The 12,516-nt window shown below is 43.9% G+C and overlaps 2 protein-coding genes across 3 annotated transcripts in view; both read left to right on the forward strand.

The window, feature by feature from the left end:
• The window catches only part of hoxb3a (homeobox B3a), a 56,055-nt gene that overhangs the window by 6,061 nt on the left and 37,478 nt on the right, over nucleotides 1-12,516 (forward strand). The gene's annotated exons all lie outside the window — the stretch shown is intronic.
• Nucleotides 6,935-11,933, forward strand: hoxb4a (homeobox B4a). The gene is made up of 2 exons (XM_028411149.1): nucleotides 6,935-9,154; nucleotides 10,619-11,933. Exons 1-2 carry the CDS (start codon nucleotides 8,683-8,685, stop codon nucleotides 10,921-10,923), a joined length of 777 nt encoding a protein of 258 aa, XP_028266950.1. The 5' UTR covers nucleotides 6,935-8,682; the 3' UTR covers nucleotides 10,924-11,933.

The raw sequence follows: 12,516 nt of genomic DNA on the forward strand, positions 1-12,516 counted from the left end.
CTACGAGTTTTGTTCACACCGGCGAACATTTGTTTCAAATAGAAGCACCTTCCTTTGAAATATTATGATTGACTTTAGGGCCGGGTGATTTTACTGAGAGGAGGAGGAGGGTGAATTATACATTAAAATATACATATGTTAGAAAGCTGTGCCCCTACTGATGGTTACACTAAATGCACCAGTTTAAAACACATATTATCTTATATCAATAAAACTCCCCTTAAACAGGTGAAAATAATAATCTGCACAGTCCCCTCTATAAATGTTGAAATGCGAGATTTTGATGTTTTTATTCCAAATTGTTTCACTTGAGTGCGTGTGTGTGTGTGTGTGTGTGTGTGTGCGTGTGCGCACGGTGCAGAACCAGAGATCAGTGCTTGTAAAGTGGTGGTTTCATGCTTGGAAGCTATTTATATATTTTGGAGAGGGGAGTTTAGCAAAGCAGATCTCTTCCTCTCCTCAGCCTTATCGGCACAACCCTGTCAAAAGTAAACTCCAATCTCCCACAGCATCCAAAAATATTGCTCTCCTTATCTGATTTTTCCATTGCGAGATGAATGTCCTGTCCCGGTTACTTTTCTAGCTGAGAGAAATGAGCCTCGCAGTGTTTGTTTTTCTTCTAACCTATTTCTTTAGTTCTTGTTAAAATCGGGTTAAAATAGTAGAACATTTTAACATTGTTCATAATAAATGAGTGAAATATAGCAACGTAATCAAATATTCATACAAATTTAAACATGTGTGAAGATGGGACCAAAAAAACAAAAGTTTGATCAGGTGACCTCAGAATCAGAAAAATCTCACAGCTTCTGTCGGAACTAACTGCGGGTCAGACTGGAGGGAATGAGTCCCTATAGAGGAGCTAAATGATTATTCAGTAAATAAATAATCCGCTTATTGACGTAAACGTGCTGGCCTGGGTCCGCACGTCAAAAGCCCAAAAGGTAATAGCGGAATAACTACGTTATAGATTCCGTCTTTCTCTCGGGTTCATCCCAAGTTCACCATATTAATTCTATTGAGGGTCAAACGGGAGGCAGCAGGTTTGATAACACACACCATGTGCGCGTGCACGGCCCCTGTGAAACGTCATAAATACATATTATTTTTTCTTGAATGCAAACATTTACATAAAACACGGTGTAAGATGAAACTGAACTGAACAAAACAGGCAGTAACAGCCGTGTTTTCAAAGCGACGTGAGATATAGGAAAATACCGGAAATATAAGAAAAGTCATAGTAAAATGAGGGTAAAATGTGGACATATGGTTAACTCGATAAGAATCCATCGCCGGGTTGCAAAGAGTCGAATAACATCAATATAAATCCACCTGATACCTCCGCGCCTGCTCTCCTCCGGCTCACAGCCCGTTAAGCGCAATAAAAACTGTTGTTTATATCTAAAGTCTGCTGCAATGCCGCACACTGGTCTGTATACAACAAATACTCTTTTTATAATTCTCTGGTGCGATTACACGCTGTGGGTTCACACGTCAGCGTGCACCGCGGTGTCATTTATATTTATACAACAAAGGGAAAAGGAGAAATGATCCTGGAAGAAAGAAAAATCTGTGAGGGAGAAACTGAGTGAGACCCCCCCTTCACATCTACTGACCATTTTTCTTCAATGTAATGACTCCAACTCAATTTGGTATGACAGAGAGAGAGAGGGAGAGAGAGGGAAGGGTAAGAACAGAATGACAGAACGAGGGGATGAGGGACAGAGGGGAGTGAAAGAGGTGGAAATGGCAGAAAGAAAGGCTGGGGGAGGAGGGGTGAGGGAGGCTTGGCTTTGCTCGGGGTGAACGGGAGGTCAGCGCGTCTCACCAATATTAAAATGTGTACCGGGGACGCGGGGTGACACGCCTCGCCCGTTAAACAAAGAGTGTGCCAAACTGGCAGATTAATTTGAAAACTTGAGTCCATGCACACACACACAACACTTAATGCCTTAAAGAGCCCACAGTCTCCACAGCAGCCCTGCTCGGTCTCCCTCAGCCCCAAACCGCTCCCTGTAACACCGGGAAACACGGGGAACGGCCAGCAGTGAGGGTGGGGGGTTTCCTCTATCGTTTACCGCCGGTTTGGTCTGGGTTTTTACGCACGGAGCGTCTGGTGCTGCTGTGGAAAGAAGCGGTGCCTTTGTTTTCGCTGGATTATCGCCGCTAAATGTGCTGTAACTGTACAGTATTAGCGCATTTAGACGCGGACTGTGAGCAGTGCTGCTCTGATGTGTTTACCGGAGACCAGAGGGGGTGCGTCTCTGCGCCTGTGTGCCGGAAGACAGAAAAAGAAATGACAGCGACTTTAAGACAACACGAAGAATTTCGAAGAGGTAAAAAAAAAACCTGTGGCGTTAAGAGAGGGAGAGAGTGAGGAGAGGGGGACTGAGGTGTGAAGGCTGAGGTGGGAAGGCTTCTCATTCCGGACGCAAAAAGTGGAGCACAGCTGGAGGAATGAAGCAGATATTATAGCAGCAGGTAAACTGAGCTCGATGTGAGGACGATGCCTGAAAGAGACGCGGATCTGCAAGCTGCAGCGGAGTGAGTACAAAAACACAAATCGCCTTGTAGAAGAAGAAGAAGCTGCCTCATTTGCATATCGTTGTGTGTGCGTGTTGTGTGTGTGCCAGCTTTGCGCTCTCACCGTGTGTGCATGTGTGGCAGGTGCTTTGCCCACGCCGGGAGGCAGGGGAAGACCACGTGTAAAGAGTCGCTGCAGAACCCCCTCCTCCCCCCTCCTCCCCGTTCATACTTTATCAATTCATACTTTCTGATTGACTGTGCACGTCACTCCCCTGGGATGTGAATCCTCCTGGAAAGCTCCATTTCCTTCACTGTACCTATCCTGCCGGCTAATTAGTTAGCATAATTATGCCATTTTGGATGTGTCACATCAGGGCCCAGCAGACAGTCTAGTAATAATTTGGGCTTTCTGTAACCATCCAACAAAGCAGCAGTAGGATCATTACAAACGTACATAGACGGATCTGCACTATGCGGCTGTTGAGGGTGAAGGCGAGGTCGTGGCCAGTGGCAGGTTAAAGGTCACGCTGGACAACTTTCTCCCTCTAGTCCCAAACTAAAAGCTACATTTTCTGTTTGCTCTCTTTTTTAAACTATATATATATTGTTTTTTTTCTGTAAAACACAATGTGCTATAATCCCACATCTGGAACAGCCTAACTCCACTCTTTAATAATAATAATAATCAGCTGGGATGTCTTGCAGCGGTTGTTGCTGCGGCTCTATCAGTGTGTGCTGTTCTGCCTCTGTTGTGTGGAGCCTGTCGGCCTCAGTGGGTTCCGCTGTTTATTTCCCTCTGCTGATTGCTAATGCGCCGTTTCTCTGATTAAAAGGAGCATTTGTTTCCTTTTCTTCGTTTGCGCCGCACCATGAGGCGCTAACGCTGTGCCCAACCTGCTCACAATTCTGTTCAAATATGACGCTAATCTCTAGAAGCGGTGGCATGTTTATTAGCACTAGAAATGAATAGCCTATGAGCACGCTTCCTGTCTGCGTGGAGCCGCACGGTGTGCCGAGCTGCAGGATTTGCACTGGATTATTTGTTGTGACGGAATTAAAGGGAGAATCTTTTGGAAACGTCAGGATGTTATTTAGTAAACTCTGGTCATCTCGCAGCTACAGTCCTCATGTCTGTCTGCATTTCCTCCCTGCTGGTTCCCCAGCTCCACCTGACACGCTGCGGGCTGCTGGTCCGCCTGCTGCATTGTGAGATTAATTTATAGCCTTATTCTCGCAGAGCTTCCAACATGCACACAATAGATATTCCAGAAACATCTACAGATTAATACTTGCCACACGGAGGGACAGGCCTTTGCAGCACTTCATTTTTTTCCTCCGTCCCTCACTTTGCATGACAATAACCAGGGGAATGGACCTCCATTTATTTTTCAAACTGCACAAAGGAGCAAAACCACATTTCTCTTCCTCGTTGTCCCTGTAGCTTTTTTTCACCCCGTAATATTTCAGAACGTTGACAAGTCCGGTCGCAGCAGATAATGAGGCCGTTTAACCCTTCAATATGTTCACTTTAATTTTCTCTTTGTGGAATTTTAAAGTTAGGGCCTTCTGTCGGAAAAAGAATGTTTGTACTTTTATGTAGCTTCATGATAATTAAGCAAATGCTTACATTTCTGCCTTTTATGTTAAAAAACTCTAAAATAATTATTATAGTGGTTTGTGCAGGCAGGTTTGTTTTTAATATCTTTATATACCTGCTGCACTCGCGTGTTAAATGTTTTATCAGAATGGCTTCGTTGTAGTTTAGCATGGCTATTTAAGAACCGACACAATGCTGCTCACACAAGGCCTCACAACAAACGGCGCAGTCTTACCGTGAGGTAAAATTAATCCATCTCAGAGAAGACTTTAATCCCAATTTGCAGGAGCGCAGAGCGCGGTGCGTATTTTCAGCAGCTTTGCCAACAACAAATGAGTTTGAGGCTACTGCTTGGGACAAACTGCTCAGAAAGTCGTAAACTGTAAAGACGACTTTAAAAGTTATTTATTCAGCGAGGCTCTCTTCCGCTCTCTGAATATTTTATTGCTTTTAAGTTCACCCCCACTCATCCTCGCCTCTGAAAAAACCTCTTAGCTGTTTGAGCTTGTTGGTGTTTGAGCTGTAAACGGAATTGACCCGCAATAAAACTCACATGTTTAAATCCAGATCCGCTGACCTTTTCCACCCACTTTATCCCACTGTGTGTCATCCCCTCTCTGCCTCCATTATCTCTTTTTTCGCTCTGTCTACAGTGAAATATGTCTTGATATTAGATTTTAATGTTGCTGCAGAGGAAAGGCCATCTTTCTGTGCAGGGGCTGCTGCACTGTGCAGGCTCTATGTGTGGCGTGGAAACAGGATCATCGGGTTTTTCAAGTGGGGGTTCTAGCGGTGGATCTTAGCTGTACATTAGGATATCTGATAAAATAAATAAAATAATAAATAAAATGTAAAATAACGTAACCGCAGCAAATTATAATATATATATATATATATATATATATATATATATATATATATATATATATATATATATATATATATATAAAACCATGTTATAAGCCTGTTACTCTACATGGCTTTCGGACAGGAATTCGTTTAGGCGACAGGACTAGTTTGTCTTCCAAATATCCGTGTGTGTCTTTCTGGATCTCTGCTTGGCACATTGACCTCTACCTGTACCCGGGAAACAAAGGGTCCCCGTTGAACTGAATGGCTGCTGCTGACAAACTTGACAGAGGGAGGGGAAGTGCCGCAGTCAGACTCAAACACACCTTGATCGATACCTGATGTGACCCGCAGCAGAACGGGAGGTCAAGGTGACAGAGGAACACGCCCACACCTGCCTGCGCACAGCCAATAGAACATAATAGAATAGAACATAATAGAATAGAATAGAATAGAATAGAATAGAATCGCGGTGCCTTCTCCCTCCAGCCCTGAACAGTCCCCACGCTCTCTGCTGTTGTTGTCCGGTTCTGTGATGTATGATCAACTTTTGGAGGAAACCGAGAACTGCAATATTGCCTGCAGCAGGGAGGGAGTGTTGGTGTCACAAAATCAATGCGGGAGCATAAGAGCAGATAGAAATTACATTGAAAATATAGCAAGAAAAATGCATGTATACATGAAAGCATGCTTCTCCTGTATTAAGCAAGATTTTTTTTTTGCATTTAATTTGCATCTAAATTGTTATTGCCACAGTATAGAAACCATTATATCAACTAAAATAATTGTGTACATGAGTTTAATGTTTAGAATAAAATGAGAATGTGTTTTAAGCAGGATTACAGAGTGCAGGCCTTTCTGTGCGCGCTGCTCAGATCACTTTTTAATTCAGTTAAATCAGACTTTTACAGACGCACGCCAATTCATTCACCACACTGAGAGGATATTTATCCATTTCATTCACTGCTCCATCCATTCTTCAGTCAGATCACTCAGAACCATTTTTGATAGAACAGCGTTTCCCCGTGCCAAGTAATTTGTCTTTTCTTTCATTAAATTGCGTTCATTCTGTTAGAACGGTCCACGGTTGGGGCTGCCAAGGATTTTTTTTTTTTTACCCCTATCCACCTTTTTCTAAATAATTACAACCGCAGAACTAATTACATTTTTGTGTGGGTCGGTAGAAAGTTTTGAAGTATGTTATTTTGTAATGAAACTTGTGTTTTGAACAAGAATATATATATAAATAAAAATAAAGAAATGTCACCGATCGAGTCCTGTTACACCCACCAGCTTAGACAGGTCATGGTAAAATTACTGAATTTAACATTACAACAGAATTAAATATGTTTTTATATAATAAAAAATGTACATAAAATGTGAGATTTTTCCAGTGACATTCCTTCACTGCACAAACAGCATTCAAATTAAAAGGCCTTTTTTATTATCAAGGTTTGTCTCTCAGTATTTAAACCGGCACTTACGCACATTAATGTAAGCTATAATCTGTACTCCATGTTTTTACCCTTTATGCTGCGTAAAAGTGAAACGGCGTGTGTTCCATTATTTCACCGCTTTGTTTTATCTGCGCCTGAGTTTTTCTTTCTTTCTTTTCGATGCCCTCGAGTTACAGGAAGCGTTACAGAATTATAACTTCATTTCCCAGATCCCCACCAGCAGTGAGCGGGTCAGGGGTCAGAGACAGTACTGACGAATGGAAATATCCCAGAGTGGCAGCGAGTTTATGAAAGCAATAAAAGCCTATCGACGGTGTAAACCCTGCGCCTTCAGAGAGCCCATGTCTTCTATATCTACCCTGTAGATCCGGATTTGTGTAAAAATCATTAAAACAATCACAAATTCGCTTCTAGGGGAGTATATAGTGGATTTATACACGACGGCAGCGATGGATCCAACACGGCAGAGGCCTTTAGCTGCTATTATTCGATTGTAAAGCTTTTATTAAGTAAAGGATGCTGGTTTATGTTTAAATTAAATGAAAGTGTGTACTAATATTTCCTTCCTTTGCTTCCTGCACATTATAAATATAGACCTAGTAATTTTAGGGACTCAAATGTTTATTATTTGATATTTTATTCTCATCTAAAGTGACGAAAACTCAATTCAACTTGGGTATTATTTTTTTCGATCAACAAAGCACGTCAGTGTTTCAAAGGGCCAACTCCAGGGTGAATTGGACTCTTATTTATTATTTGTCTTGTTGAAAAATGATGCCGTGCGTTACTGTTCATCTAAGGAAGGCGTATTGGGGGGTTGTGCGTGGGGGTGGAGGTGCTAAGGTTTCGATTTAGAGACGGTCAATTCTCTCGAAACAAAGGACTTGGATATCTCCATCATCTTTGCTTGTGTGTCTGTGTGTGCGAATCATTAATACCAGCGATAACGCCAACAGCATATATATTGTATTGATCACGGTGCAGCATGTTTGTGAGACTTTCTGTGTGTTTTGTGTTGTTGGGCTGAAAAGCCACCGTGTAGATTCAGACACAGAAGCAGAGTTCTTGTAAATTATTATGCTTTGTGCATTTCAACAAAGAAATGCTGAAATCTTTAGTGTTTATGAAAGTGACGACAACAGAAAGTGGGATTGTGTCCTGCTTGTTCTGCAGCGGGGGGAACAAAAGCTCTGGAAGTCTGCAGCAGCTTGTGTGAGCCGGTCACGGAGGGAAATGAATTCCCTTCAGGAGGAAAAACAAAGCGCGGTGTATCTGCGTTCAGCTCAAGGGCATGTGGGCATATGAACTTACTATTCCGGTGATGTTAATATCAGAGAGTGGAGGGGAATAAATCCCGTTTATGCATGCAAGTCAAAACGCAACCTGGGCTGAGGCTGAAAGTTAAATGTGGAATGGGCAACATAGGATTTTAAAAAGGGGGAAACAATGTTGAATTCTCGGTTCTAATGCAAAGGTCTGCAAGTGATTTAAGAGGCAGTGGAACCTGAATTAGTTGATGAATTTTCTATCGATTCTTAACAAGCCAGATTTATCTCTGACACGGTACCGCTGCTGGGTGGCGGTGCAGCAGCCGGCCAGGCCACTCTCCCACTCCCCGTTATTAGTGATTTAAGAAGTACTGGAAAGAAAAAAAAAGAAAAAGATCTTTGGCAAGCACGTCCCTACACACACCCAAATATATACACGGAGGGTGGTGCAGGCGCCACTTTAAATCCCCTCCAGCGCTTTCTTTCTATTTGAAGTTCCAGCCAGACGCGTAAGAGGGGGAAAGGTCCGTTTGCAATAAGGCAGGACTTCATCTGTACTGTACTCTGCTGCTCGTGTGTGTCCAGAATGTTGGACGCGCTTTGTTATTGTTGTGATTCTCTGCCTGCTTACGGCGGCGTGCGCGCCGACATGTGGCGGATGGATAGAGAGAGGGGACAGGCAGAAGGAGAGAGACGGGGCGGGAGAGGGGAAAGTATTGTACGGCTGTGAATGCCCACAAACTGAGGCCATATGATGATGCGCGTGCGGGGCCGTGTATATGCTTAATCCCATTTCCTTATCCGGGGTTCCTCCTGGAGGCGCGCCATTGGCCGGCAGCCGTCACGTGGCTTCTTAACTTTGTTCACTTGACAGAAAAGTAGGAGGGTTCAACGGAACAGGAATAACCGAAGAGTAAAGGGATGAGATATAAATTTTAGTTATATATTTTCCGAGTAGGTGCAATTCTACAAAAGACTGAAATTAATGGCCATGAGCTCGTATTTGATCAACTCCAACTATGTGGACCCGAAGTTCCCACCGTGCGAGGAATACTCACAGAGCGACTATCTGCCCAGTCACTCTCCGGACTATTACAGCTCCCAGAGGCAGGAGCCTGCTGCCTTCCAGCCGGACTCTCTCTACCACCACCATCAACACCACCCACACCATCAGAGCCAACACCAGCAGCGGGCTGAGCCGCCATACACGCCGTGCCAGCGCACAGCTCAGCCCGCCTCGGTGGTGATGTCCCCTCGGGGTCACGTCGTACCCCCGACCGGGCTGCAAACCACCCCAGTCCCGGAGCAGAGCCACCGCTGCGACTCGGTGACACCGAGCCCGCCTCCACCTCCGTCTTGCGGTCAAACGCCTCACAGCCAAAGCATTTCTTCCCCTTCGAGCACTCGCAAGGACCCCGTAGTTTACCCGTGGATGAAGAAAGTCCATGTAAACATCGGTAAGAGCTGCATGCAAACTTCTTTCTCTCTCTCCCCCTCTCTCTCCATCTCTCTCGCTTCGCCTTTCTGCCCAGTTGAAACCCATGCAGTCAGCTAGGTGTCCACCGTCAGAAATCTACGGCTTCCTCCTCGTCTGCTTTCTGTTAGAAGTAGAAGAGTAGCCCTTGGGTCAAGATTTACGATCGTCTGTTTGCAGGGCCAATATAATTACACCCTCCATAAATTTTTATTACACCTCTCCGCTGAGGTGCCTTTTGAAGTCCGATCTCAGGCTCGTCTGCTCTAATTCCTCGCCTTATGACAACTCAGATCGAGCCCATAAGTTAGCTTTTATGCTTTGGTAATTTGATTTTAAGTGGTCGGGTTGTATAAACGGTGTACTTTACTCTGTCGAGCCTTCCGTTCCCACTCGTTGTTCCAGGGGAGGGAAAGTTTTATGGCAGCTGAAATATTCATGTTTATGGAGCCGATCGTAAAACACTAATGTAAAAGCGAATAGCTGCTCCAGTCTGTTATGGCTTCTCTGAGCTTCTAGAGACTCGCTGCCTTTTGCGTATTTGGATAACCGGGGCGCGTGTTCGGGCGGCTTTTGCAATGACACCTTAATAAGTCACTCCACGATTATTTTTTATTTTCTTTTATTTTGAGGTGGAAGCTGTTTCTCTCTGCAGAGTTAGCTGCAGTCTCTCATGAGACGCTGGGCTGTGTTGCAGCACGCTTGCACGCTGCTGTCCAGTCGTAGTTCATGAGATTTGTTGAATCATTACCCAGTCGGCCATTCAGTGCAGTGGTGTAGCTTCTGCACCCCCACCGCCACCTTTATTTGTCCAACACAGACAATGCAGCCGTCATTGCTTTCAGTTTAGGGCATTTGTGCCTATAAGATTACGCAAAGAAAAACATAAAGCTGCTTCCAATTCTGCTGTTTCTACGCATCCATATTTCCAGGCAGCCCTGATCCTGCGTGTGCAGACACGTCAGTGCAGCGCAGATTTCCACCGTTTTAGACCGTGCCCTCGATTTGCTCTCACATCACAACATTTGGACACCAGCGTCAGGCTGGCTATGTTGGGAAGATTCACACCGCCCCAGGGCCCAAAATGACACCTGACAACAGGCTCAAATACAGCGTCTCAAGAAAACAGATCGAGTGCAGGTTGAAAGCAGCGCTTGCATTAAAGGGGTTACAGGCGTTTCAGTGGATTCAGCTGCTTGATCTCTCCTCCCTGCGTGCATGCTCGTGTGTCTGCCATTTTACCTCACTGTGGCTTGATGTGCTGTTTTCAATTTATAAAGTACCATCACTATTCCACTATGGTGCGCCCTGTTTAATGGGACCACCAGGCTAGAAAGGCTGTAAACCCATTACTGTAGGGCATGTAAATATGAAACCATGCATTATCATTAGAATTATTAGTGTTATTATTATTATGTTAATGTTCTTTCCAATTGTTCTTCCACAGTGAGTTCAAACTACACAGGGGGGGAGCCCAAGCGTTCGCGGACGGCCTACACGCGCCAGCAGGTTCTGGAGCTCGAGAAGGAGTTCCACTACAACCGGTACCTGACGCGCAGGCGCAGGGTGGAAATCGCACACACACTGTGCCTGTCAGAACGACAGATCAAGATCTGGTTCCAAAACCGAAGGATGAAATGGAAGAAGGACCACAAGCTCCCCAACACCAAGGTCCGCTCCGGGACAAACAACAGCAATACAAACTCCCAGGCTCTAACCGGCTCCCAGAACCGCTCCTCCGGACCCCTATAGCCTGGTCCTCTGGCCTGTTGTCTGATATATTACCCTGGCTTTTTGCTCCCTAAATTCCAAACTGAACGCCAAAGGGGCGACCACGCTTGTAACCACCGGAACCTGCACTTTGGACCGGAATAATGCTTTTGCTCTAGTAGGAGGGAGAGATGCCGTTGCCGCCTGTATGGCCCTGGTCTGTGCTGATGTTACTCACTATAATATGACGTTAGGACGCGGGAGGGGTGGAAGGGGAGATTTTCCATTCATAAAATATGAACAAAACGTAGGTGAAGGAGACTGAAAGAACTGCCGCGGCTTGATCCCTCTCTGCTGCCTCTCTCTTATAATTTCTCTCTTTTATACTCGCTCTCTCTGCCTCCCTCTGACAGAGCAGGAGACGGTAGGCTGAAGATAATGTCCCCGCGCGTGTGTGGTTCCTTTCCTTTTTCTATCCAAGATTTTTTTTTGTGAAGATAGATCCTCGTTTTCATCTTTAATCATGCCAAACTCGGGCCCCATTTGTCATGTTTACTCTGCGGGTACAAAGCAAAGAGGTGAACCGCGGCTCTGCCCATTACCCCCCCACCCGTCCCCTGTCCCTCTATGCACCCATCCCCAAACCACCACTACCCCCTCCACACACACACACACACAACACGCACATGTAATAAATGAAACTCGTTTCGTCAACAGAAGTATTCTTATACACACAAACCACATACATGCTCATATCCCTCCGCCCGTCTTTATATTATTACGCTAACATCAAATATAACCTCCGGAATGATCCAAAATGATCCAGACACTTTGCTGTCTCGCTGTTACAAATATAACTGTTGGTATTTCTGTTTTGTTTAATGACAAAATATAGCTTTTACAATTTTTAATTGTAGTTATTTTTGAATTCAGTGTTGATTGTAAATGATGCTGTTGTTGCTGAGAGTGACGAGGAGCGTTTATGTGTCCGTTGTTTGTTCATTCTGTGATGTATTATACAGGGAAGCAGTCTAACAGGGTGGTGGAGAGCGGAATAAAGTTAAATTAAAAAAAAAAGATTTCCCACTACTACAAACAGGGTTTAAAAGCTGCCTAAACAAAGGACACTAACGATCACAACCAAAATTCTGGTACTAACAGTTCATGAACACATTATAAAACACAGCACTATAAAATGTACTACCTATTACCTCAGTTGTACTTATATATATTTTTATTTTTGTCATCTTATTTTTTTCTTGCTCGTTAAATGAAGTGACAGCTTTTCGAGCTTTTATATTTTTGAAATTGTGTGACGAGTTATTATAATAATTATTATTATTACCTGCAATACAAAAAGCGCTATTGATTTCTTGTATGTAAAAATCTAAAAAAAAGTAATTTAATTATAAACAATTGTTCTAGAAAGGGACATACAGAAAATAAGGAGCCTCTATTATTCCTCTCCTCCCTTCTCTTTCCTCTATTCTTTTACTTTGTGTCACTTTTTAGCTATTTTATTCTTCAAGTGTTTTTAATTGATGGTATTTTATTTACATTCCAAAGATCCTTATTGATCATGATGATAATAACAATAACGATGGTATTGTTGAATATGTGTTACCTCCCTTATAT

The sequence above is a fragment of the Parambassis ranga genome, chromosome 8, assembly GCF_900634625.1.
Source record: "Parambassis ranga chromosome 8, fParRan2.1, whole genome shotgun sequence".
NCBI classification, from domain to species: Eukaryota; Metazoa; Chordata; class Actinopteri; family Ambassidae; genus Parambassis; species Parambassis ranga.